General features: G+C 46.4%; 1 protein-coding gene across 9 annotated transcripts in view; it reads left to right on the top strand.

The window, feature by feature from the left end:
* SLC1A6 (solute carrier family 1 member 6) overlaps nt 1-19,696 on the top strand; it is a 51,995-nt gene extending 32,299 nt beyond the window's left edge. For 7 of the 9 annotated variants that reach the window (XM_024767576.1, XM_024767574.1, XM_024767572.1 and 4 more), the window contains 9 exons: nt 4,431-4,642; nt 5,679-5,816; nt 7,328-7,532; nt 8,285-8,327; nt 8,749-9,092; nt 12,512-12,745; nt 14,081-14,275; nt 18,153-18,287; nt 19,138-19,483. In XM_024767576.1, the coding sequence (XP_024623344.1) occupies nt 4,438-4,642; nt 5,679-5,816; nt 7,328-7,532; nt 8,285-8,327; nt 8,749-9,092; nt 12,512-12,745; nt 14,081-14,275; nt 18,153-18,287; nt 19,138-19,333 (1,695 nt within the window). In that variant the 5' untranslated portion in view covers nt 4,431-4,437 and the 3' untranslated portion in view covers nt 19,334-19,483. Of the gene's footprint in view, nt 1-1,905; nt 1,926-4,430; nt 4,643-5,678; nt 5,817-7,327; nt 7,533-8,284; nt 8,328-8,748; nt 9,093-12,511; nt 12,746-14,080; nt 14,276-18,152; nt 18,288-19,137 lie in introns of those variants that run through there. The other 2 variants (XM_024767579.1, XM_024767580.1) reach the window with 2 other exon arrangements.
* Nucleotides 19,697-24,977: the final 5,281 nt, after the last annotated feature.

Genomic DNA, 24,977 nt, shown 5'->3' with positions numbered 1-24,977 from the left:
GGGTCGGGCGGGTGGGGCGCCCCCTGCGCCCACGTTCCCATCTCTCGGCTGCTCTTTGTCTCAGCTGCTCCCTGACTCTTAGAGTCGTAGCCTCCGCTCATCTCCCCGTAGCCTTGATCAGTTTCCTATCGCCTTAGTTACCCCAGATTCTCCCTGCCCATCTCCCTTCTCATCCTGTCCCTCTATCCCTGGCCTCTACTGGTGGGCAGGTTTCCATCTCTGCCTGATGCCTGGTCCCTTTCCAGGGCTTGGTTCCCTTCCCTACCTGGGGCTTATTCCTCCAACTCCGGAGGGACCTGGTTGTGACAGACTTTGGCCATCGCTGCGGGGGGCGGGGGGCTGGGTCCGAAGTTGTGTGTGGGGTGGTGATGGTGTGTGTGTTTGTGTGTGTGTGTGTGTGTGTGTGTGTGTGAGACTGAATTTATGAGTAGGGTTGCCTTCCCAAAGAGGTGGGTGGGCCTGAATGTTTAAATGTGGGAAGGAATTCGGATGTCTGAAGTTTTGTGTCCCAAGTTGTGCGTTGTGTATAGGAATGGCATTTCTGCAAATGCCATATGGAGTTTCATTTACAAGGGGTGTTGTGCAAGGACGTGAAGGTGTGTATGTGTGGGGTTGTGTGTCTGAGAAGGGGTGTGGGGTTTTGTGTCTGACGGCATTCATGAATGTGTCAAGTGTGTGTGTGTTTGTGTGTGTAGGAATTGTATGACTGATACTGCATGAATGGAGTTGCATTTCTTTTTTTTTAAATTGAAGTATAGATGATGTACAATATTATATAAGTTACAGGTGTACAACATAGTGCTTCACAATTTTAAAGGTTGTGCTCCATTTACAGTTATTATAAAATACAGGCTATATTCCCTGTGTTGTACAATATATTCTTATAGCTTATATATTATAGCAATATAGCTTATTTTATACATAATAGTTTGTACCTCTTAACCCCCCAGCCCTAAGTTGCCCCTCCCCGCTTCCCTCTCCCCATTGGCAGCCACTAGTTTGTCCTCTATACCTGTGAGTTTGTTTCTTTTTTGTTATATTCACTAGTTTGTTGTATTTTCTAGATCCTACATATAAGTGATATCATACAGTGTTTGTCGTTCTCTGTCTGACTTACTTCACTTAGCATAATACTTGGAGTTGCCTTTCTGAAAGTGTGTGGGTTGTATGTTGAACAGTTCTGTGTGTGTGAAACTGTGTGTCTGTGTGCAGTTGTGTATATGTCAGTTGTACACAACAGGTGTGTGAGGTTGTGTGTTCAAGTGTGTGTATGTGGTGTGTGATGTATGTGGTTTCCTCCTTGTCTTTCCCTCCCTTCACTCACTCCTCAGGCTAGCGGTGTATTGAGATAAAATGTATGGAAAACATCCTTGTTTGCCCACTGTAGGCTGCTTCAGCTTTAGAATGTAGGAGTTCCTTCCTTTTTGCCCCTGGCTCTGAGAGATGCCCCTCTCATCACATCTAAGAGTCTGGAGGTTGTGAGAACCAGGTGGGGGACCCGTCCTTGAATCCCTGAAGATCCTGGAACACTAGAAGGGCCGTTTCCTGAGTAGGAAGCCTAAGAAACAGGGCCAAGAGAAGGCGTAAGACCAGGAGAGACTAGAAAAGAGAGAACCCAGGGTGAGGGGAGAAGGCCCCCGGGGGTCCAAGAGAGACTGAGAAGGGGCCAAATGGAGGCCAAGGTCCTGGGAAAACAAGTTTAAGTTAAGCATTGCTTAGCAAGTAATGCAGTCAGGACCGAGCAATGTCGATGGGAAGACCCTCTCCCTTGTCAACATTTTTCTCAGTCCTCAGTCATGTGTCTGTTGGATTTCTGCTTTTTATTAACCTTGGTTGTCATCTATTTCATGCTCACTAGGTGCTGTTCTAAGTGTCGCGTGAATTGGGCCATCAAAGCCACACAGAAAGTGACCAGTTCCTGAAAGGTGGAGTGGGATTTGAAAGAAAGAGCTCATGTACGCTCTTCCTCTAGGCCAGGGATCTCCAAAATTTTTCAGTAAAGGGCCAGAGAGATTGTATGGAGACCCATAAAATCTCTGTTCCGACAGCTCAGCTCAGCACTTGTAGCACAAAAGTAGCTGTAGACAGTACATAAAGAATGAGTATGGCTATGTGCCTATAAAACTTTACTTACAAAAACAAGAAGCGGGCCAGAATTGGTCCTTGGACTATGGCTTGTACATCTCTGCTCTGTACCAGTTCTTGTAAGGGAGAGATAGGAAATAGACAAAACTAGCTCTAGAGATTTTTGTGACTCGTTTGGATCTCAGCTGGATAAACAGACGAAGAATATTGAAATCAGACCCCTATCTTACACCACTCACAAAAATTAAGTTGAAGTGGATACGAGTCATAAACATAAGGCCTGACAGTGTAAAACTGCTAGAGGAAAATGTAAGGTAGAAGCTGCTCAACTTTGGTCACAGCACTGATTTTTTTTTTTTTTTTTGATATGACACCAAAAGCACAAACAACAGAAGCAAAAATCAAGTGTGACTACATCAAACTTAAAAGCTTCTGCACAGCAACAGAAACAGCAAAATGAAAAGGCAACCTACAGAATGGGAGAACAATTTTGCAGACCATATATTGGATAAGGGGTTAATATCCGAAATATATAAAGATCTCATACAACTCAATAACAAAAATCATCAACGATCTGATTGAAAAATGGGCAGAGGAACTAAATAGTCATTTTTCCAGAGAAGTTGTCCACATGGCCAAGAGCTGCAGAGGACTGTTCAGTGGGAGCTGTGGCCTTAGGTAGAGGAATACAGTCAGTGCCACACAGGGGCCTGGCAGGGGGAGCTGAGAGAATGCTCCACCTACATCTCCTCCCACCTTCCATTCTCCTGCCGTTTTCTACTGGCCAGACTGAAAGGGCAAGGGAGCCCGGGCAATGCCAACTGTAGTGGTCAGCCTTTTGCCTGGGGATGAATCTATAGGGATAACAGAATTGCCAGTATGCCTACAAGAGGGGTGCTGCCACTTTTTGCTGTGAGATCAGTATAGGTAAGCCTGCTTATCTTTCTGGAACAGGAGGTGCCCAGGGCCCACGAGACTTTTAGGGACACCTATGCAAACATTTTCACTTCTTTTGAAATCAGAATAAAGAATTTAACTTTCAAGTCAAAGAAAACGTTTTAATATGTAATATTACTGTTCTCATCTAAAAAATTGGGGTGAAATTTACACAACAGAAAACCAACCATTTTCAAGTGGCATTCAGTGGTATTCAGTTCATTTGCAATAATGTACAACAATCACCTTGATCTAGTTCCAAAATAATATATTCCTTTTTATACCAATTTGGCATACCAAATTATACCAAATATAATTTTAATATATATTTTAATGGAGGAAGGGGCCATGAAGGCAAATTTTCCTCAGACTCATGAAGGCAAATGTTCCTCACAATTTCCAAGCTGCCCTATACATGGAAGGTGTTTAGTTGGTAAAAGGATAGGCAAGTTTTATTTCTTATATGCATTTTATTTAACGTGTATTAAGATATAATAAGCATTTCAAGTAATGACCTAAAGTTTCCAGTTTGGATTACAATTATTTAGGTAAGTAAATAAGATGACATGGATGTGGCTGAATGTAAAGAGTCTGAAGTTTGGGAGACAGCGCCCGGCAGGCACCCCAGAGTGACTCTGAACATCACATTTTTCTTCAAAAATGGATCCTGAGGGGCTTCCCTGGTGGCACAGTGGTTGAGAGTCCGCCTGCGGATGCAGGGGACGCGGGTTCGTGCCCCGGTCCGGGAGGATCCCTCGTGCCGCGGAGCGGCTGGGCCCGTGAGCCATGGCCGCTGAGCCTGCGCTTCCGGATCCTGAAGAGGTGCTGGGATCAAGAATGATCACCATTTCCATCCCATGGGACTCTCCCTCTGCCTGTTGCTCACTTGGGCATTCACACAGAGCAACTGCATTTATTGGGCACGAACTGTTTGCCAGGCACCTGCTGATTCTGTCGTTGTGCTGTAGTAATTTGGGGGGCTAACCACAGAGTGCCTTGTTTAAGGCTCTGAGTGAAGTTGATGCTCAGCAAAGATTTGTTAGTCTGGTTTGTGAGCTGCGTCAGCTCTCAATTACTTGTGATGATCTCGTGAGATAAGGAGGGGTCTGGAGTTAGAGAATGGCAAAAACGTCCATTATATTGTGACCTACTCCTCTGTCTCTTCCCAGCCATGCCTGGGAGTGATTCTGGAGACCTTGATCTTTTTCTGCCAGGACATGACCCTTGAACCCCTAGCAGTGTTCTCAGGTGGCCCAGCGCAGGCACATCCCAACAGACCGACGCCGCCCCTCCCCTGCTCTTTGGACTCTCTCTGAGTTCATCACCAGCTTCTGCCACCTTTCCCCTCTTCCCACATCCACCTTCTGTCCGGCCCCTCACCAGGCCCGGGCCCCTATTGTACCCCGCAGGTAGACGATGAGCAGCCATGGCAACAGCTTGTTTCTGCGGGAGAGTGGCCAGCGGCTGGGCCGGGTGGGCTTGCTGCAGCGGCTGCTGGACAGCCTGCAGCAGAGAGCGCTGAGAACGCGCTTGCGCCTGCAGACCATGACGTGCGAGCACGTGCTGCGCTTCCTGCGCCGGAACGCCTTCATCTTGCTGACCGTCAGCGCCGTGGTCATTGGTGAGTCGTCTGGGAGGGGCGGGCTCTGCCCCCGGAGGGCGAGGACCTGAGGGAAGTTCCCCGCACAGCGTATTTCTTCCCTCCACTTACTTCTTCTCACCTGCACAGGTGCACACGTCCACCATTCCCCCTCCCCAGGACGCGCTCACACAAATAGGAATACATTCTTGCGAACACATCTGTGGGTACACACAACGTCTCGTCTATATGCATGTGTATATACGGGCATAAGTGTACACCATACAAACGCACGCTTTCTGCATACGAACACACACAAACATGAGCACGTTTTTTTTTGTTTTGTTTTGTTTTTTTTTTTTTTTTTTGGTATGCGGGCCTCTCACTGTTGTGGCCTCCCCCGTTGCACAGCACAGGCTCCGGACGCACAGGCTCAGCGGCCATGGCTCACGGGCCCAGCCGCTCCGCGGCATGTGGGATCTTCCCGGACCGGGGCACGAACCCGTGTCCCCTGCACCGGCAGGCGGACTCTCAACCACTGCGCCACCAGGGAAGCCCCATGAACACGTTTTTATGCATGCACAAAACATACAGGTGCAAAAAAGTAAACACACGCTTGCACACATATACTAGAACTTATAAACACGTTCACACACACATGCATTCCTCTGCACACACAATGGCCCACTTAAGAGCTTGAATACATGTGTACCCCCATGCTTGAAAACAGTAACATACACACACAAGTCATACCTGTATACACACATGGGAAAAACATGTGCATCTCATATACATGGACCCTCATATATAGGGACAGATACATGTGCACAAGTGAGTACACACTATCACATATGTGTGCATATGTACACATGAATGTGCGCATTTACACACATGTCAACACAATAACACATAAATTCATACATTCCACAACGTACACACAAACACGCACACTCATAGAATCTTTCTCTCTTTCTGTCACCTCTACCCACACACACGCCCTTCTTGGGATGGATGGATGGCCCCTGCTTGGGATTCAGTGACCAAATTCAACCCTACAGACCCCTCATTTTGGCCCTAGGGGTCAGCCTGGCCTTTGCCCTGCGGCCATACCAGCTGAGCTACCGCCAGGTCAAGTACTTCTCTTTCCCTGGAGAGCTTCTCATGAGGATGCTACAGATGCTGGTGCTGCCACTCATTGTCTCCAGTCTGGTCACAGGTGAGAGAGCCCAGGCCAGTGTCGGCCTCCAAGACCCATCCCAGAGTCCACGCTCAAACCTGGAGCCACGGCTGTTCCAAGCATGGGACCACCTCCCCAACTCAGGACCTCAAACATGGAGCATGCACGTAGCTCTGAGTCTTTGGCCAAAGCCCTGATCCCAATCAGACCTGGGTTCCAGAACCCAGATGACCTGCAATCCTTATCTCAGTAGCTTTCCTGTACTTTTCCTTGGAGGTAAAATACCAGCCTGAGAGGGGCTTAGTATCATCCAGAGATGAAAGGAAGGCTGTTGTGGGGCAGCCAGGGAAGGTAGCTGGAATGTGGTGTGGAAGGTAATGGGATGGGACGTGGATGAAGGTGTTTGAGATACAGGTGACAGGGTGGTGGGTGGAGGGGTGGTGGAAGTATGAATGGCCTATGCAGGGGTTGGCAAACTTTTTCTATAAAGGGACAAGTAGAAAACATTTTCACCTTCAAGGACCATGTGGTCTCTGTTGCAACCCTTCAATTCTGTTGTAGTGCAAAAGCAGCAAGCAGATTAGTTTGTAAACAAATGGGCATTGCAGTGTTCCAATAAAACTTTATTTACAAAAATAGGCAGCGGGCCAGATTTGGCCCATGGGTGGTTGATTGCCAATCTCCAGATTTGGGGATGGGTACGAAGATAAAGGGAAGGAAGAATGATTTCTTGGGTTGGGTTTCCTTAGAAGCAGAGACTGAGAAGGGACTATTTGCACAAGTGAGTTATTGAGGGGTAGCTCTCAAGAGAAACCTATGAGGAAGTGAGGTGAGCAGGATGGGGAAAGAAGTTAAGTAGAAATGTGGGTTCAGAAGAAGGTTGGCGTCTCAGCCTGATCCCACGGGGAGCTCTGGAGAATGTGCAACACTACAGAATTGTTCTCCACAACTCTGCCCCCGTCTAAATCAAAGGAGCTGGCCTTTTGAATCCCTGTACCAATCAGTCATTGGCTGTAGGTCTCCCATGGGGACTTTGTGGGTGAGTAAGCTCCTGTTCGGCTGAGGGCAGCCCTCAACAGAAGGGGGCAGCGTGAGTTGTTAGCAGCCAACACGCTCAGCTGTGGAAGGATGGGTGTATCAGCATGATAAAGGGTGTCTTGATAGGGCACCAAAAGTATCTACTACAGATAGTGTATAGTGAGCTGGGTTGGAGGGAGGTGTGATTTTGGGGTGGATAGGAGGATGAAGAGAGCAATGCAGATGAGCTTATGGTGCAAAATAGGGGTGAATAGAGGATGGAGTGGGGGTTGAAAATGCTGGCTTGGAATAGAGGGAAGGTTAGTGAAGTGGTGCTTGGGATAAAGGATGGAGTGGAAGGTGTAATTGGAACATAGAATGGGAGTTGGAGGATGGCGATGTGGGGTGGGGCAAAGGAGGAGGGATGCTTGGTGGAATGGTTGTAGCAGTGTGGGGAGTGTGGAGCAAATAGATGGGAGAGTAGGTGGTGGGGTGTGGATGGGGCTGCTCGGGCTGCATCACCTGTCCTCCAGGTATGGCGTCCTTGGATAACAAGGCAACAGGGCGGATGGGGATGCGGGCAGCTGTATACTACATGGTGACCACTGTCATCGCGGTCTTCATCGGCATCCTCATGGTCACCATCATCCATCCTGGGAAGGGCTCCAAGGAGGGGCTGCACCGAGAGGGCCGGATCGAGACCGTTCCCACGGCTGATGCCTTCATGGACCTGGTCAGGTGACGTCCTTTCTAATTTTGATGGGAATTCCAGCCCTACATGTAACAACCTATACTCAAGGGGAGACAAAGGGGACAGGCTAATCCAGCCTGGAAATGCAACACCCAAGTTGGGCCTAGTGTTTTTGGTACCTATTTTCTGTCCTGGAGCCTTGCATAAATCCTCTGAGAGCAGCTTACTCCTAGGGTATGATCTTTTGACCCGTAGGCTAGGGAGGCTATAATTGCAGCATCTTGAGATGGGCTCAGGACAAATGGTATTTGTCTGGTGTTCCCAAGATCCATTGGAAGGTGAATGATTCTCTTAAAGTAGCAAGATTTTGCCTGCCAGAATCAAGGCTGGTCATAGTTCTACCCTAGTCACTGACTTGGGGGGAGCTTTCCGTGTTTTTTTTTTGGAGACATCACTGTGTGTGAATTGAAGTCCCTGAGGTGGCATAAGGTCGTACCAAAGGGCTCAGACAGGCCTGAATTTGAGGTCCATCTGTACCCCTTAGGAGTTGTGTGGATTTGGGTAACTTACATAAGTTCTTTGTGCTGTGGTTTCTTTGTATGTAAAATGGGGACATCAATAACATTCCCTTTTAGGATATTGTGGTGTTTAAATCAGATCCCACAGGTAAGGCACTTAGATCGGTTTTCAGATGTTGGCTGCTATTATTATCATTGCCATTGCAATTATTATTACTGTTATCAGCCTAGATTCTCTTCTAAGGTCTAACCACGTTCATTCATCTGATGTTTTTCTGCAGAAATATGTTTCCGCCCAACCTTGTGGAGGCCTGCTTCAAACAGGTCAGGGGGAAGTACATAGTCTGATCAAGGAGGTTTGGAGGGTTGGGGGAGCTTGCTGCCGAGTGAATGGTCCAGGAGTGAGGGATGGGAAGAAGGACCTGACAGAGCATTGCCCAGGGGCTTTTGGAAGAGTCTGAAAGAATGTGCTTTCTATTGGTGTGGTGATCAAGGCAAGGTTAGAGAGAAGGACTTAGGTCAAAGGCTGCCTGGGGATGGTAATGGAGGAGGAACCAAGGCTTCTGATCATAGACAGTTGAGGAGACAGACCCCAAAACCTGTCTGAGCATTGCCCAGGGAGCTTGTGAAAAATGCAGAATCTATACTCATTCTTCCATTCATTGGTTGTTCACTCCCTCATTAACCTGTTTATGCGCTCAATTTACTATGTATTGGTCTATGGCCCAATATCTCCTTATTTCAGTTTAAGACGCAGTACAGCACGAGGTTGGTAACCAGGACCATTGTGAGGACAGATAATGGATCTGAGCTGGGCACCTCCATGCCTCCTTTATCCTCAATGGAGAACGGAAGCAGCCTCTTGGAAAATGTCACACGGGCCATAGGCACCTTGCAGGAGGTGCTGAGCTTTGAGGAGACTGTGCCTGTGCCTGGCTCAGCCAATGGCATCAACGCCCTGGGCCTTGTGGTCTTCTCAGTGGCCTTCGGGCTGGTCATCGGTGGCATGAAACACAAGGGCCGAGTCCTGCGGGATTTCTTCGACAGCCTCAATGAGGCTATTATGAGGCTGGTGGGCATCATTATCTGGTGAGTGCTGGGCTGTGACAAGGGCGGGGTGGTGGTGGTGATGGCACACAGAAGGGTGTTGTCAGGGCTGGGAAGTCAGGCTGTGGGGCAGCTCCTGAAGTGGTTGCTGGGACCACTCGGCCGAAGTCATTTATATATGCATCGGTTAATTCACACCCTCACTCATTCACTTACTCATTCATTCATACCTTTGTGCAATGATTTATTCACTCATTCACCCCCTTGTTCATCTATTTATTCACTCATTTATTCATTTGTACTCAAGCTCCTGTGCATTGTTCATTCCCTCCATCATTTATCTATCTTCCCATTCGTCTATGGATTGGCCGAATTATCCATCCATTTATTTATTTATCTTCATTCTTCCATGAATTGGTTCACTCATTTTCCCATTCATTTGTTCATTTTTCTTTGCATTGGTTAAGTCACTCATTCATTCACTCATAAATTCATTCACAAACTCATCCATGCATTAGTTAATTCTTTGATTGATTGATTGATTTACTCACTAAGTCATCTATTCATTTGGACTCATTCTTTGACTCACTTGTTCATCTCTACATTTGTTATTCTCTCATTCACTCAGTCAAATATTCCTTGCATTCATTCATCCATTTGCTTAACCCACTCATTAGTTCACTCACCCATCATTCATGTCTCATTTGCTCATTTTCTCACTCATTTATCCGCTCACTGATTATTCCTTAATTGACGCATTCATTCATTCATTCTTTAAATCCCTTCATTCTTTCAGCAGACATTTTCCCAGGCTGACTTTATTTTGAACTCTGGAATACAGATCTACATTGAATTCAGTCCTTGTCCTCAAAGAGCTTTCAAAGTCTTGGAGGAGACAGGCACATATTAGATAAATATAATACAAGATGGAAGGTTCTAGAGTCAAGAGACATTAAAAAAGTATAGATAAGTAAGCAGCCAATGAGGGATATGCAGTGAACTCTGTCTGGGAAGGTGAGGAGGAAGTCATGGAGACGTCCACCTCTTAGTTGGGTCTTGAAAGGTGAGTGGGAATCCAACAGGACAGGAAGAAAGGAGAGGCACTTCAAGCAGAGGGAATAGAACATGCAAAGCTCGAAAGAACCTGAGTTGTTTGGAGAATGGTAAGGAGTTCAAGAAGGTGGGAGCCTACCTAGGGAGTGGTGGTGGAAGATGTTAACGAGGCTGTCTTCCCAAATTGGGGAAGACATTGTACGTCATCCCAAATAATTTGAAAGTTGGGTGGGGGGCTAGAGGCTAAGTTGAGAGCTTGGAAAAGCAGCTGAGGGGATTGGGAGGGAAAGCTTACCAAGGACGAGCAAGAAGATTGAAAAGGAATATTGAAAACTCAACTGAATTGGGCACCATGAGTCTATAGCGATGTCCTTGGCACGTTTGGGAAAATATCCATATGTGCCAGGTAGCCGAGTATAGGAGGAAAGAAGTCATGTGCAATTGATCCAGAGTTGAGGAATTTTGCAGAGTGTGAGAAAGGAAGGATGGAGGTGAGGAATTTGAGAAAGGAGTTAACAGGTTATTCACAGAGGTAGATCTGGAGTTGGAGACAAGTCAGCAACCACCCACCAGGGCTAACCTCGAGCCCAGCTTGGGGAATACAGATGTGGCTGGAGGAGTCCCCTGTATCCTCATTCCCACAACCTCAGCTTGGGTCTCACCATTTCTGACCTAAGCTGTTGCACCACCTCCCCAAGCGGTCCTCACCTCCTCATACATCCCCCATGACAATGACCAAGTGTGGACTTCAATTTCTAAAGAGACAGAAATAACAAAGGAAGTCTGGTGATGGGTGAATTATGGCATCACTGGCAGAAACTCACAAAACTAAGCAATGGGCTGTTTTGAGTGGAAAACAGGTGAACCCCCTATGAACTTGCTTCATCTGTCTTCTCTACTCTTCTTTTCACTCACTGCTCCAGCTATACTGGTCTTCTTTCTGCTCCTCCAGTACTTCTAGCTCACATCCATCTCACGGTCTTTGAACTGTGCCTGCAATGCTTTCCCCTCAAATATGCATGGTTCCTTTTCATCATTCAGGTATCAGCATAAATGTCACCTCTTCAGAGAAGCCCTCCCTGACCACTCATTCTTACAGCCCCACTCACTGATTCTCTTTTGTAGTTATCACCACCTGAAGTGTTTTGTTTTGTTTTGTTTTTTGCGGTACACGGGCCTCTCACTGTTTTGGCGGCCTCTCCTGTTGCGGAGCACAGGCTCCAGACGCGCAGGCTCAGCGGCCATGGCTCACGGGCCCAGCCACTATGCGGCATGTGGGATCTTCCCAGACCGGGGCACAAACCCGTGTCCCCTGCCTTGGCAGGCAGACTCTCAACCACTGCGCCACCAGGGAAGCCCTACCTGAAGTTTTTAATGACATATTTCTCTGTGTATTGCATAGTTCCCCCATTAGGATGTAAGCACCATGAGGGCAGGGACCACGTGACTGGAACATAGTAGGTGCTCAATGGATATTTGTTGAGTGAACGAACAGATAATTTAATAAGACAGGCTGTTTATAATTAACTTTTTATTGGAGTGTAGTTGATTTACAATGTTGTGTTAGCTTCTGCTCTACAGCAAAGTGAGTCAGTTATATATACATATATATATCCACTCTTCTTCAGAGTTTATTCCGTATAGGTCATTATAGAATATTGAATAGAGTTCCCTGTGCTATACAGTAGGTTCTTATTAGTTATCTATTTTATATATAGTAGTGTGTATATGTCAATCCCAATCTCCCAATTTATCCCTCCCCCACCTTTCCCCCTTGGTATCCGTAAGTTTGTTTTCTACAGCTGTGACTCAATTTCTGCTTTGTAAATAGGTTCATTTGTACAATTTTTTTTTGGATTCCACATATAAGCAATATCGTATAATATTTAAGACAGGTTGTTTAAGATGTCTGTGGGAAATCCAGGTGAAATAACTTAGGGCTGGTGAATGAGTGAGAATATGTACTTAAAGGAAAGAGAATAGGGGCATACAGGTTACAGATGTAGAGCAAAGAGTTGGGGGAAGTGAATAAGGGAAGTTAGAAGGCCAGAGATAGGGAGTGTCTGGGCAATGTCTAGGAAAAAGCCCTGAGGACTGTGATTATTTGGGGGGACTTGAATTGGGGGGTGGGTGAAGGAGAGACCTTATAAGAATGTATATGTTGGAGTTGTAGGAACTCTTCTGCTCTCTGTGGGCGAGCTGTGGGTAATCAGGAAGAAAAGGTGGGATTTATTTGTGGGACCCAGCCCCATTTGTTATTGTGTGGGGAAGGTTGGAGTGGAGTGGGCTGCTGTATGGTGTGTGTTGCCTGGCTCCAGGGTCTATGTTGGCAAAGCCTGGGGGATGCTGGCTCCAGGCTTGTAGGGGAGGTCATGAGGGAGGCCTGACAGGTGTCTGGCTTGGCCCAGGTATGCACCTGTGGGCATCCTGTTCCTGATTGCTGGCAAGATCCTAGAGATGGAAGACATGGCTGTCCTTGGGGGTCAGCTGGGCATGTACACCCTGACCGTCATCGTGGGTTTGTTCCTTCATGCCGGTGGCATCCTGCCTCTCATCTACTTCCTCATCACCCATCGGAATCCTTTCCCCTTCATTGGGGGAATACTGCAGGCCCTCATCACTGCCATGGGCACGTCTTCCAGGTATGGCCTTGCTCCTCACCACTGGTACCCTTCCTAGGTTCACTCTTTGCCTTTCACAGGCTCTCTTAGGAGTCCTGCCCTCTCTGCCACTACAGAACCTCATCTGGGTTGTATAGTAATGTCAGGTGCTCTTGAAGGTCTCCAGGTGGCTCGACACCTGGGCACTGATCTTTGTCCTGGGCTGGCTCTCCTAACCCCTTTCCCTCCTTTTCTGTTTCTCTATTTATTTCTTTATTTTTAAAATATCTATTTATTTGGCTGCGCTGGATCTTAGCTGTAGCATGTAGGATCTTCGTTGCCGCGTGTGGGATCGTCGTTGTAGCAAGCGAGATCTTTTTAGTTGTGGCATGTGGGATTCAGTTCCCTGGCTAGGGATCGAACCCAGGCCCCCTGCATCGGGAGCATGGAATCCTAGCCACTGGACCACCAGGGAAGTCCCTGTTTCTCTATTTAATATGGAGGGAGAACCAGCTGCAAATTTTGAGGTTAGGACCAAGGGTCATGATCTCAGTCATTTTCTACCTCATAGGGTCTCATCTCCCCTTGAGATGGCCTCTGGGAGCTCCCTTGGCTTCCTTCTCTTTTATGGTTTCAGGGGTTTCATAAAGAGCTCCCCTCTCCACCGTCAATCAAATTCAAAACAATCTGAGATGTATCACTAGAGCCAACCAGATGGAAGAAAAGTATCATTTTTATTGCTTGTAACACCTGTTGGAGAATGTTGTGCCTTTTGATCTGTGGCCAAGGAGGATTGGTGCCATTGTACCCCAGAATTAAACTCACCCGGTTGCCACAGGCATGGACACCCAAAGATCCCCTTTGTGGGTCCAGGATTCTCACTGCATGATATAGAGCTGACCAGACAGAGCGCATGTTTCATGGACCAGCTGATCCCAAGCGGGGAGAGAGAGACCTAGAAGGTTAGTGTAGCTGAGGTCACTCCCTGAATAAACATGGGAAGTGGGGAATAGGAGTCTTCTGTAATACCTCTCTCTTAGCCCTGAGGTGTGGGAGCTCAGAAGGCCCTTTGCCTCCTTTCTGGGAGTGGATAGTTAGAGCGAACTGGTGACACGAACTAGTGTCTAGTAAGTAGCCCTCAGCTATTGGTTTTAGGTGGGTCAAGAGACCTTCAGCCTGGGGGACCCCACTGCTGTGTGCTCTCTGTGTCATGAGGAGTTCCCCTCCCCCACGCACAGTCATCGGCCTCTGAAATGTCAGACACCTGCCGTCTTCCCCTTGCTCTAGCTCCCACTTCGCCTTCCAGTGTTCTCGGGGGAGCCCTCCCTTGGCCCATCGCCACCACTTATTCTCAGCCCTTGGGGTTCTCTCTCCCAGCTCTGCGACACTGCCCATCACCTTCCGCTGTCTGGAGGAGGGCCTGGGTGTGGACCGCCGCATCACCAGGTTTGTGCTGCCGGTGGGGGCCACCGTCAACATGGATGGCACTGCCCTCTACGAGGCCCTGGCCGCCATCTTCATCGCTCAAGTCAACAACTACGAACTCAACCTGGGTCAGATCACAACTATCAGGTGAGTTGGCCTTGGGTGGGACCTGCCAACAGCTGAGACCTGAGAAGTCATGAGCTTGGCTGGGGGTGTTGGAGGGGAGGGAGTCACAGCAAGAAGTAAAGGGAGCCTTTGGATGTTGGAAGGGGGATGTGTTGAGGGACGCAGGAAAAATAAGACATGGTTCCTGAACTCAGGGAAGATCCAGTCTAATGAAGGAAAAAGACACACTGATGATGAGGATGACGATGATGACGGTGTTGGTGAGGGTGATGTAGATTACGGAGGGGATAGTGGTGATGATAGCGATGGGGGTGATAAGGGTGGTGATGGTGATAATGGAGATGATGATGATGGCCAACATTTATAAAACACTTGCTATGTGCCATACACAGCATTAAGTATTTTACAGGCGTGGGCTCTTTGAATGACATCTCATGATGTCCTATGCATAGTTCCATTACTGCCCTTGCCAAATTATAAAAAAGATTATCTCCTTATTATGGGTAACGTAAGAGTTTTGGGAATCCAGAGAAGGGTTATGTAACTCAGCTGATGCTGTATAGCTATCTTTTTCTTTCCATTTTCTTAGCCTCTTCCTAAACAATTTCAACATCCAAACAGGTGACTCTTCCATCATCTTCTTTTCAAAGTTTGCTGACCTTTGGAATTCCAGCCACCTACTCTTGGGGCCATGTCCTGGACTTTGCCCCTGCTTAGCCTGCTCTGACATCTCGAGTATGTGCATCATGGCCACAGTGTCCGATCTCTCCATCCTCTCACTTTACTTCCCCTACATATTTTCTTTAATTCCATGAAAAGTCTTGCTTCTTCAACTCCTCTCATTCCCTCCATTATGGTTTCACTTTCCCTCTGTGTGTTTCAGTTCAGCGCCTCTCAAACTTTTCGGTGCGTACTAATCACTTGGGGGTCTTGTTCAAAAGCAGACTCTGATTCAGTAGCTCGGGGTTGGGGCTTGTGATTCTGCATTTCCATCAAGTTCAGAGGTGATGCTGATGCTGCTGGTCTAGGGACCACACGTGGAACCGTGAGCTTCCGGACCAGAGAGTGTGGTGCTTCATTCTTTCATTTTCTTGAGAGCGTCTTTGATATCCTTACCCCTTAGTCTTTCCAAATCCTCAACATTGGGGATTCAATCAACCACTTTATCTGTTCCTATGTCAAGGTGTCTGAACCCAGCTAGAGAAAAATCTACCCACTGTGGTGATTACTGCAGTGACCGCTACAAGACGACGCATTAACTTACCAGCTAAGTGTATTTCCACTCAGAAATCCCTTTATATCAGTGATTCAAAGTCTTGGCTACTCATTAGCATTGCCCAAGACCACCTACTCCCTGAGGCTCTGACTTTGCTATGGTGGCGGTAGGGTATAGGCGTTGGTATGTTTGTGAAAACCGCCCAGGTGATACTACTGTGCCCAGGGTAGATAACTACCCAGTTATGTGGTGGCACCATTATCCATCCCTCATTCCAAATCTTCACTCTATTTATCTTCCAGTTCCGTTCTCCAATTTTCTTCCGCGTAAAAGATCATATTTCCTTATACCTCAGGGGTGTCGTTGAGGTTACTGGGTGTGAATGGACCCAACTTTCTGCCCCCACAACTCAAATTTATTGTGGTATGCATCCATCCATGCTTTCTTTCCCCTGATCTCAGTTTAAACATGGATCTGTTGCTCTATTCAAAACTCATTCCTCTACAATTCCCCAAATCTCGTCCCTCCTATCTTCTCACTCTGTCAGCTACTCCATTGCTTACTTGCATTTTCAACTCCACTGCCTCTACTTGACCTTTCTCTATAGCATATGAAGGCATTCTGATGTCTCTCACATATTATAAAAATAAAGACCTTAGACCTAGAATACTAATGACCTCAGGGAAACTGGACTCCAGTGCCCATGCTCTTTAATGGAGCATCCTACCCTCCCTAACAGCTCTCTGCCCCTCTTGGCTACATAGGGATTGTGAATAAAGGCAGGTACCACAATGTCATGCAGTGTAGTACCAAGCTGGCTTGGCTGGAAATACTGGTAACTGGGGTCAGCAGCAGGACGGAGTGCTCTCTCTTTTTATAGGGGTTCTGAGAGACCACTCTGCAGATAAGGAAAACAGGCTGAACTTGGGTCCCAATGGCTTAGGGACATTCAGGGATACAGCTTAAATCTGGGCACTATGGCTCATAGCATCTGGAGGTCCTGTGAGATGTTGAGCCCATGTGAAGTCCCTTCTACTATGGGTAGAGGAGGTCCCAGCTACCTTGTTACCACACAACCCAGAGATCTTTGAGTCTTATACCTCTGAGGCCCCTGAGTCTTTCTTCAAACAATCTTCCTTGCCTTTACAATAGAAGGCTGTGGTATGAGAAGCCTTTTCTAGGGGAAACCAAGGATGCAGTGAAGATGACATGAAGATAATTTCAAAGGAACACGTTTTGGTTTGTTTGTTTGTCTAGCTTAGGGTCCCAAACATTGCAGTGAGCACTTTTCACGGGAACTTTCACATTCTGGGGAGTAGAGAAGTCGTCAAAAAGGGTAAGGGCTCTTGAGGGGTGTTCTTAAATGAATCAGGGAACTGAGCATCACTTCTAGCTTCTAATCTATGTGAAGAGCTTGGTGGCAGTGGCCAGCTTGAGACCCATCAGGTAATTGCTTCAGAATTTAGTGGAAGATTGTGATTGGATGGTTAGGGATTCCTAGTTTGGACTGAATCTAAACAAAGTTTGAGTTGGATTATTTGATCCAGGTGGAATTAGCTGGATCTTACCATTCCATTGAGAGCATGGTGCCTGCCTCCCAAGGGCATGCACAGATCACTGTTTACGCCAGGGCCAGCACTCAGAAGAGATATTCTCTCTCACTTAGGATATTAGTAATAATGACCCTTCTTGGGGCCCTACTCTCAAAGCATTGTTCTATTTTACTGCTCATAATAACCCCTCAAGGTAGGTATATGTCTACCATTCTATAGATGAGGGAATATAGGCTCTGAGTTTATGTCCCAGGGTGTACAGCTGACGAATAAAACCTGCTGGACCCCAAAGTCCATTCCCTGTTCGTGAGCCCAAATGTTTGCTCAATCACTGTTCTGTAAGAGATATCGTCTGTGTTAAGCATCTTGAGTAGCTCTATGTTCACGACTATAGAATTTGGGAAAGGACTTCAGAAGCCACCAGGGAGGGGGGGGGCGTCAACCTCAGGGCCCTAACACCTTTCCTGGCAAGCCCAGTGGTCTTATAATTCTTCTTAGCACACCATGCTAGACATCTGAATTGATGCAGGAGCTAAAATCTAGCCTACTTGTGATCCAGTCTGACCCTCTACTTGATGGTGGATCACCATCTCTTTCACTTTCTATGTGTTTTACCTTTTAGTTTTCCAAAACCTTATATGTGTAAATGTCTAATTTTTAAAATTCACTCAGCACCATAGACAATTTCTTCTTTTGACTCTAAATTTGGCCCACCTTCCGGAGTTCTGTTCCTGGCAGCTGGACCTGTCTATACTGACCTACCTACTTCTAACATATGTGCACATGGGGAACTCAAGCTTCTGCTTTACGGCTGCTGCCCAGTTGATTCTTCTGCCCTCTTCCAGTCCCCAGAAGCAACTGGTTAAATCCTTACTCTTGCATCTGCAATATGAATTGTTTAAAACCTCTATCATTGGGTGGACGTCTAACCAGATCCCAACAAAGGAGGAGGGAACATAACTGCAGTGGCATTCAATGAAAGTTGCTTTGGATTTGCTCTTTATTTTTGGGAATTTGATTTAAGATGCCCTGGGAAACTGACCCCTTCCCTTCTTTTGTGTCTCTTCTGACACTGCCTCATCTCTCCCTTCCCTCCTCCTGCCTCGCTGTGTTCTCTCTCCACATGCAGTATCACGGCTACAGCAGCCAGCATTGGGGCTGCTGGCATCCCCCAGGCAGGTCTGGTCACCATGGTCATTGTGCTAACCTCGGTCGGCCTGCCCACTGAAGATATCACGCTCATCATAGCTGTGGACTGGTTCCTGTAAGTGCTCTTCAGACTCTGGTGCTATCTGTCCTCGAACCCACCACTCTCCCTGCAGCACTCCCAACACATGGGCTCTTATTCCAGCAAGGACAGAGTTCTAGGATTTTAGAATGAAAAGGTGGCCTGGGGGAATATCCCAAGCCATGTGGATCCCAAATTCTATAGAGTTAACCTTGGGAAGTAGGGCAGGGAGGAGGTAAGCAATGGGGTCTTTACCCATTATGCAGAAAAGCCCTGCTGTACCTGTTTAATGTAGAAGTCACCAAAAAGGTGATCCTTGGGGGCAGAGCTGGCTTGCAAATTTAAAAAAAAATTCTCAACTTTAATTATTTATTTATCTATTTTGGGCCACGCTGTGTGGCTCGAGGGATCATAGTTCCCTGACCAGGGATTGAACCTGCACCTGTGGCAGTAAAAGCGCCGAGTCCTAACCACTGGACCGCCAGGGAATTCCCTCAACTTTTAAAAATAGGAGGTTTACATATAAAAATCTGGACTTTTGTCCCCACTTGGGAGCTGTCCCCTGGATCTGAGTCTCATTTAGTTGGTCTTCAGTCTGGCCTTGTTTACTCACAATGGTTACCTTCCTCATCCTGTATGCTGTTCAGCTCGTAACCCCTACTTTTCTGTATCAGACGTTTACATTTTTTTTAAAAAAAGACTTGCCTTGCTAATAACAAACGTGAGCATCTCAGAGCTCGGTCCACCCTGTGTTAGACTGGAATGTGAACCCCAACTTTTAGGCACAAGGAGCTCCTGGCTGCTGCACCCTCTTCTCTGTGGAGCTCTTCAAACCTTGATTAACGGTGGCTTGTCTCTCCCTCCCCACCACCCCCGCCCCCTCCAGTGATCGACTTCGCACCGTGACCAACGTGCTGGGGGACTCTATTGGAGCAGCAGTCATTGAGCATTTGTCTCAGCGGGAGCTGGAGCTGCAGGAAGCTGAACTCACCCTCCCCAGCCTGGGGAAGCCCTACAAGTCTCTCATGGCACAAGAGAAGGGGGCGTCCAGGGGACGGGGAGGCAACGAGAGTGCCATGTGAGAGCCCCCAGCTCTGCCGCCTAGAGGAGGGAAGGGGGCTGGGGAGGGGGTTCCTGGGGAAGACCGCTGCATGAGTGACTGTGCACTGAACACACATGTTCTTTCCAGCGCGTCTGGGGGGAAACTGAGATAAAAGAGCAGGGATGAAAGATGTCTAAGGGCTCTGTTTCTCTCTGGGCATATGCTGAGAATTTGTGGGAGGGTGATGGGCAAGGCAGGGGAGGAGATGTTTTCCCTGGGATTGGGGCTAAGGGGAGCTTCAGGTTCCACAAGGTGAGCGATCAGCTCATGTTCCTCATTTTCTCAAGGACTGGTGGAACTCGAGAAGGGTAAAGGAAAACTACTATTTCTCCTAATAAAACAATATCCATGGCCTCTGTGTCGGGAGTCCCTATGACCACCTTCGGGTTTGATGATTTGCCGGAAGGACTCACAGAACTCGAAAAAGCTCTGATGCTCACATTTATGGTTTATTGCAGTGAAAGGACAGAGGTTAAAATCAGCAAAGGCAAAAGGTGCAGGGGGCAGGGGCCAGGAGAGACCAGGTGCGAGCTTCCAGTTGTCGTGTCCCAGTGGCATTGCATGGACAGCACTTATTTCTCCCAGCAATTATGTGTGACAACACATATGAAATACTGCCAACCGTGGAAGCCCACCGGAGCCTTGGTGTCCAGAGATTTTATCAGGGTCTGTCATGTAGGCATGGAGTTCCTACTGACCTTCACAACTCACTCTTTTTTTTTTTTTTTTTTTTTTGCGGTACGTGGGCCTCTCACTGTTGTGGCCTCTCCCGTTGCGGAGCACAGGCTCTGGACGCGCAGGCTCAGCGGCCATGGCTCACGGGCCCAGCCGCTCCACGGCATGTGGGATCTTCCCGGACCGGGGCACGAACCTGTGTCCCCTGCATCGGCAGGCGGACTCTCAACCACTGCGCCACCAGGGAAGCCCCACAACTCACTCTTTAGTCCCCCCAGAGGTCAAACTAATACAGCATTGCTAGGGTCCCAGGTAAACAAAAACAGGCATTCATCATCAGCTACACTGTCAACACAGACTACCTGGCATGGATTAAGGCCTCAGGTAAACAAAGACACTTTTATCAGGCAGGATATCCAGGGGCTTAGAGATCATCTTTCAGGAGGCGGTCTAGGGCCAGTCCTTTATTTGGGATGTGCAGGCTTTGAGCACCCTTTATCCTCTGAGTTAACCCTTTACCTCATACACCCTATGGGTGGGAATAGGGGAAGCAGCTCCCATGGGGATGAGTAATTGGGACTTGTAGCCCTGACTCTTGACTTCTGGGACTAATTGGCCTGGACATCACCATGCTGGTCTCAGGGGGCTCTGTGTCTCCTTACTCCACAAGGGTGGACGTTGGACTTTTAGCACTATTTTCTTACAGCCTAATGAACCAAGTGGGACATTACATGAGACCTTACTAAAGATGTGGGGAAAACACAAGTAAACATAAGGTAACATGATTCTAGCTGCTATAGATATAACTCAACTCCATGATCCTTTTGTCCAAGAAACATGACATTAATCTTTTCTAAATCAAATTAAGCTTCATTTGAGCACCTACCTCTCCCAAAGAGGGGAGGGAAATTAAAGCATGGGTATGTTTTGAGATGCTCCATCCTCCATTCCTTAGGATCCTAAGAGAACCCTTGAGCATAAGCAATTGAGAGAACTTGGGAGAAGAGCTCCAGAAATCTTTAATGTATTTTCAGTCACCATGGAGACAATTATGGTCAAAGTTTGGAAATAGTCCATGAAAAGGCAAAAGGCTCCTCCACTTATAAAACATCCTACTCTACATTTGACCATGGGTAACTTTTTTTGAGATCCCAGTCTCAAACCAGAATTTCAGCTTCTAGCCCCACCCACCCCATGGTCAGTGTTCTGTGTCCCCAGAGGGCTCCTCTGGAAGCAGGGTATATTAGTTTTCTAGGGCTAACATGACAAAGTACCACAGACTGGGTGGCTCAAACAACAGAAATTTATTTTTGTTTTGGAGGTTGGAAGTCTGAGATCAAGGTGCCAGGCGGGTTAGTTTCTTCTGAGACCCCTCTCCTTGGCTTATAGATGACCGTCTTCTCACTGTGTCTTCACATGGTCTTCTCCGTGTGTGTGTCTGTGTCCTAATCTCCTCTTCTTATCAGGACACCAGTCAAATTGGAGTAGGGCCCACCTGAATGAACTCATTTTAACTTAACTACCTCTTTAAAGACCCTCTCTCCAAATACAGTCACATTCCAAGGTATGGGGAGTTAGGACTTCAACATATGAATTTTGGGGGGACACAACTCAGGCCGTCACACAAGGTGTGACATACCATCAAGGGATGCATGACTTATCTCCTCCAATCCTTGGAACCTGCTCCAGCTCTATTTTCTTTATAAGTCTGGGTTTTAAAGAATACAGGAGCAAGGGAAACATAGATCACTTTTTTGTTGGGGGGGGATTGTGGCTTGGATTTGATTTTATCCCCTGGGACAAGAGAAATATAGATCATTTTTTGAGGGGAATTGTGGATTGGATTAGATAATCTTTTCATTCTTTCAATCCTTCATGCCAGCCAGAACAAGATAAATTTATCTGTGACCACAGAAGTTTTCTGTTGTAAAATATGTGACCTGCTTTCTGGGTTTATCCTGAAAAGAGAAGATGGATGTAACGTGGGGTGTGATCAAAGGCAGGCTGGAAGCTGCAAGCAAGAGATGGAAACTCATGAGGATGGAATAAAGCCTGTGACCAACTGTGTTGCTTCTGACCTCAGTGATGAGGGTTTTCTGCAGAACCCAGAGCCCTTTGTTATGGAGATAAACACACACACTTGGCCCAAGAGGCAGAGAGATTCAAAGAGGATCTAGCAGAATGTAGAACAGTTGCAACTCCATCTGTTGCTTCATGTCAGTGAGGCAAATCAATAGATCTTCAGTAGTATGTGTGTGTGTGTGTGTGTGTGTGTGTGTATTTCCACAAATGACAACTGCTTCTTGTAACCCTCCAAATATTCCAAGAATCTTCCTTATCGTCTGTATTAGTTTCCTGTGGCTGCTATTACACATTACCACAATGTGGGTGGCTTATAAGAACAGAAATTAATTTTCTTACAGTTCAGGAGGCCAAAAATCCAAAGTCAAGGTATCAGTAGGGGTGCATGCCCTGTAAAGGCTTTAGGGGAGGATACTTCTTTGCCTCTTCCAGCTTCTGGTGGCTCCAGGAGTTCCTTGGCTTGTGGCCACATCACTCCAATTTCTGCCTTTACATCATAGGGTTTTCTCTTCTTTGTGTCTTCTCCTCTTCTGTATCTTATAAGAACACTTGTCATTGGATTTAGGACACACCTAAGTAACCAATAATTATGTCATCTCAAGATCCTTAACTAACTGAAATTGGTGAAGACACTTTTTCTAAATAAGGTCACATTCACAGGTTCTGGGTAGGCATATCTTTTGTGGGGCTGCCAATCAAGCCATTGTATGGCTCAGGAAATGTAGCTCAGTCTATTTAAGACAAAGATTTTAGTGGTCCCAGGCAGTGGAGTTGTGAGTCAGGCAAGGGAAAACAGCCATAAAGGGTATGTTTATCAAGCCAGTTACCAATATGGTCAACTGGGATTCCTGCTGGGGAATGACGGGAGCCAGTGTAATATATGTGCTTCAGACTTATCTCACCCAATAAGCAAATGAGCTATACAGCAGCTCCTGTCAGTCTTTGGTTAAGGAGTGATTCCTGGGGCATTAATTCTCTGTGCACATGGATAGGGAAGACTAGAGAAATTCTTCAGGCAAAAGATACAGATGTGAAATTTTGAAGCCAGACAGAATGCACTAAAATGGAAAATGTTGATGGGATATCTTGTATATTATGCTTCTCCATCCTACCTTCCTGGAATGCAGTTTCAATGGCTGGAAGGGCAGAAGCTATTTTGTGATCATGAGGGTGAAAACCCCATACTAAAGGTGGTAGAGCAGAAAAGTAGAAGGATTCTGAGTACTTGAGGGCCAGCCTAGAACTGCTTAGCTCTAGAATTCATGTTTAAGGAGGAAAAAAGCTTTTTTTGGTTAGGCCATGTAGTCTGGTTTCTACCATATGTAGCCAATTGCATTTTAAAACAGGAATAGGAGAAATTTGCTAGCAACATACCTGATCGCCTTGACGGGGCATCCCTGTAGAGTGTTATAAAGAAAAGGCAGCATCCTTCTACAGTCATACTCTCGGACAGAACTCTGTGAAATGTTCTCTATCTATATTGTCCACTATGGTGGACTAGCCATGCATAGCTTATTGAGCACTTGATATGTAGCTAGTATGACTGAGACACTGAATTTTTAAAGTTTTTATTTATTTTTCATTATTTTATACAGCCATATGTGGCCAACAGCTACCATATTGTATTGGACAGCACAGTTCTAAGGAATATTGTCTTTGGGGTAATGGAGCTATTTTAGTAGCGTTAGGAGAGGGAAGGGCAGGGCTCTGATCCCTGTCCTAGAGTGTAGGGTTCAAGTTTATTTGACCTCATATCTATGACTAAAGTGAAACTGAGGGTTCCTTCTAAGGCTGAGTATTTCTGGCTGAGACCCCAAAGCTGCTGTACCTCTATGACCCCTTGAGGAGTCACATTCCGCTTAGAGCAGCTGAGACCTTGAAGTGACAAAGCTCAAGCCCTGATTTATAAATGACTGAGGAAAGGAGCTTCTTGTCTTGGAGATAAGGGAAATCAAAACCACAATGAGATATCACCTCACACCTGTCAGAATGGCTATCATGGAAAGACCACAAATAACAAATATTGGCAGGGATGTAGAGAAAAGGGAACTCTAGTACACTCTTGGTGGGAATGTAAACTGGTGCCGCTGGAGTTTATATATATAAACTGGTGTGTGTGTATACACACACGCAATGGGATATTACTTAGCCATAAAAAGAATGCAATTCTGCTATTTACAGCAAGACGGATGGACCTACAGAGTATTATGCTTAGTGAAATAAGTCAGAGAAAGACATATTCTGTATGATATCACTTATATGTGGAATCTGAAAAAAAAAGAATGTGTACACAAAATAGAAAAAGACTCACAGATACAGAAGAGAAACTGTGGTTACCAAGGAGGAGAGGGAAGGGGGGAGGGACAAATTAGGGGTATGGGATTAACAGATACAAAGCACTATGTATAAAATAGGTAAGCAATGAAGATATACTGTATAGCACAGGGAATTACATCCATTACCTTATAATAATCTATAATGGAGTGTAATCTGCAAAAATACTGAATCACTATGCTGTACACCTGAAACTAATATAATATTGTAAGTCAACTATACTTCAACTAAAAAAAAAAAAACCAGAAAAAACCAATAAGAATAGAAAACCTTAAGATGATAAAAGATCAAAGTATGTAAATAAAAATTTTAAAGGAATATATACAAGTAAATATATATATATGATACTGTGCTCACCCTGATCACAATGAAAGGAGGTCAGATTAAAATACTAGGGGAAGCTTAATAAATCTTATTCTAGGGTTTGAATTATTTCCGAGCCTACAGCCTCAGAGACAGAATATTTCCTGGTGGGGGAGCTGACTTCCAGAAATAAGAGTTTTTATATTAGAGGGTTCCTGTTTCCTTGGAAA

The sequence above is a fragment of the Neophocaena asiaeorientalis genome, unplaced genomic scaffold, assembly GCF_003031525.2.
Source record: "Neophocaena asiaeorientalis asiaeorientalis breed wild unplaced genomic scaffold, Neophocaena_asiaeorientalis_V1.1 scaffold87, whole genome shotgun sequence".
In the NCBI taxonomy this organism is placed as follows: Eukaryota; Metazoa; Chordata; class Mammalia; order Artiodactyla; family Phocoenidae; genus Neophocaena; species Neophocaena asiaeorientalis.
This window is presented reverse-complemented; position numbering and strand designations above follow the sequence as displayed.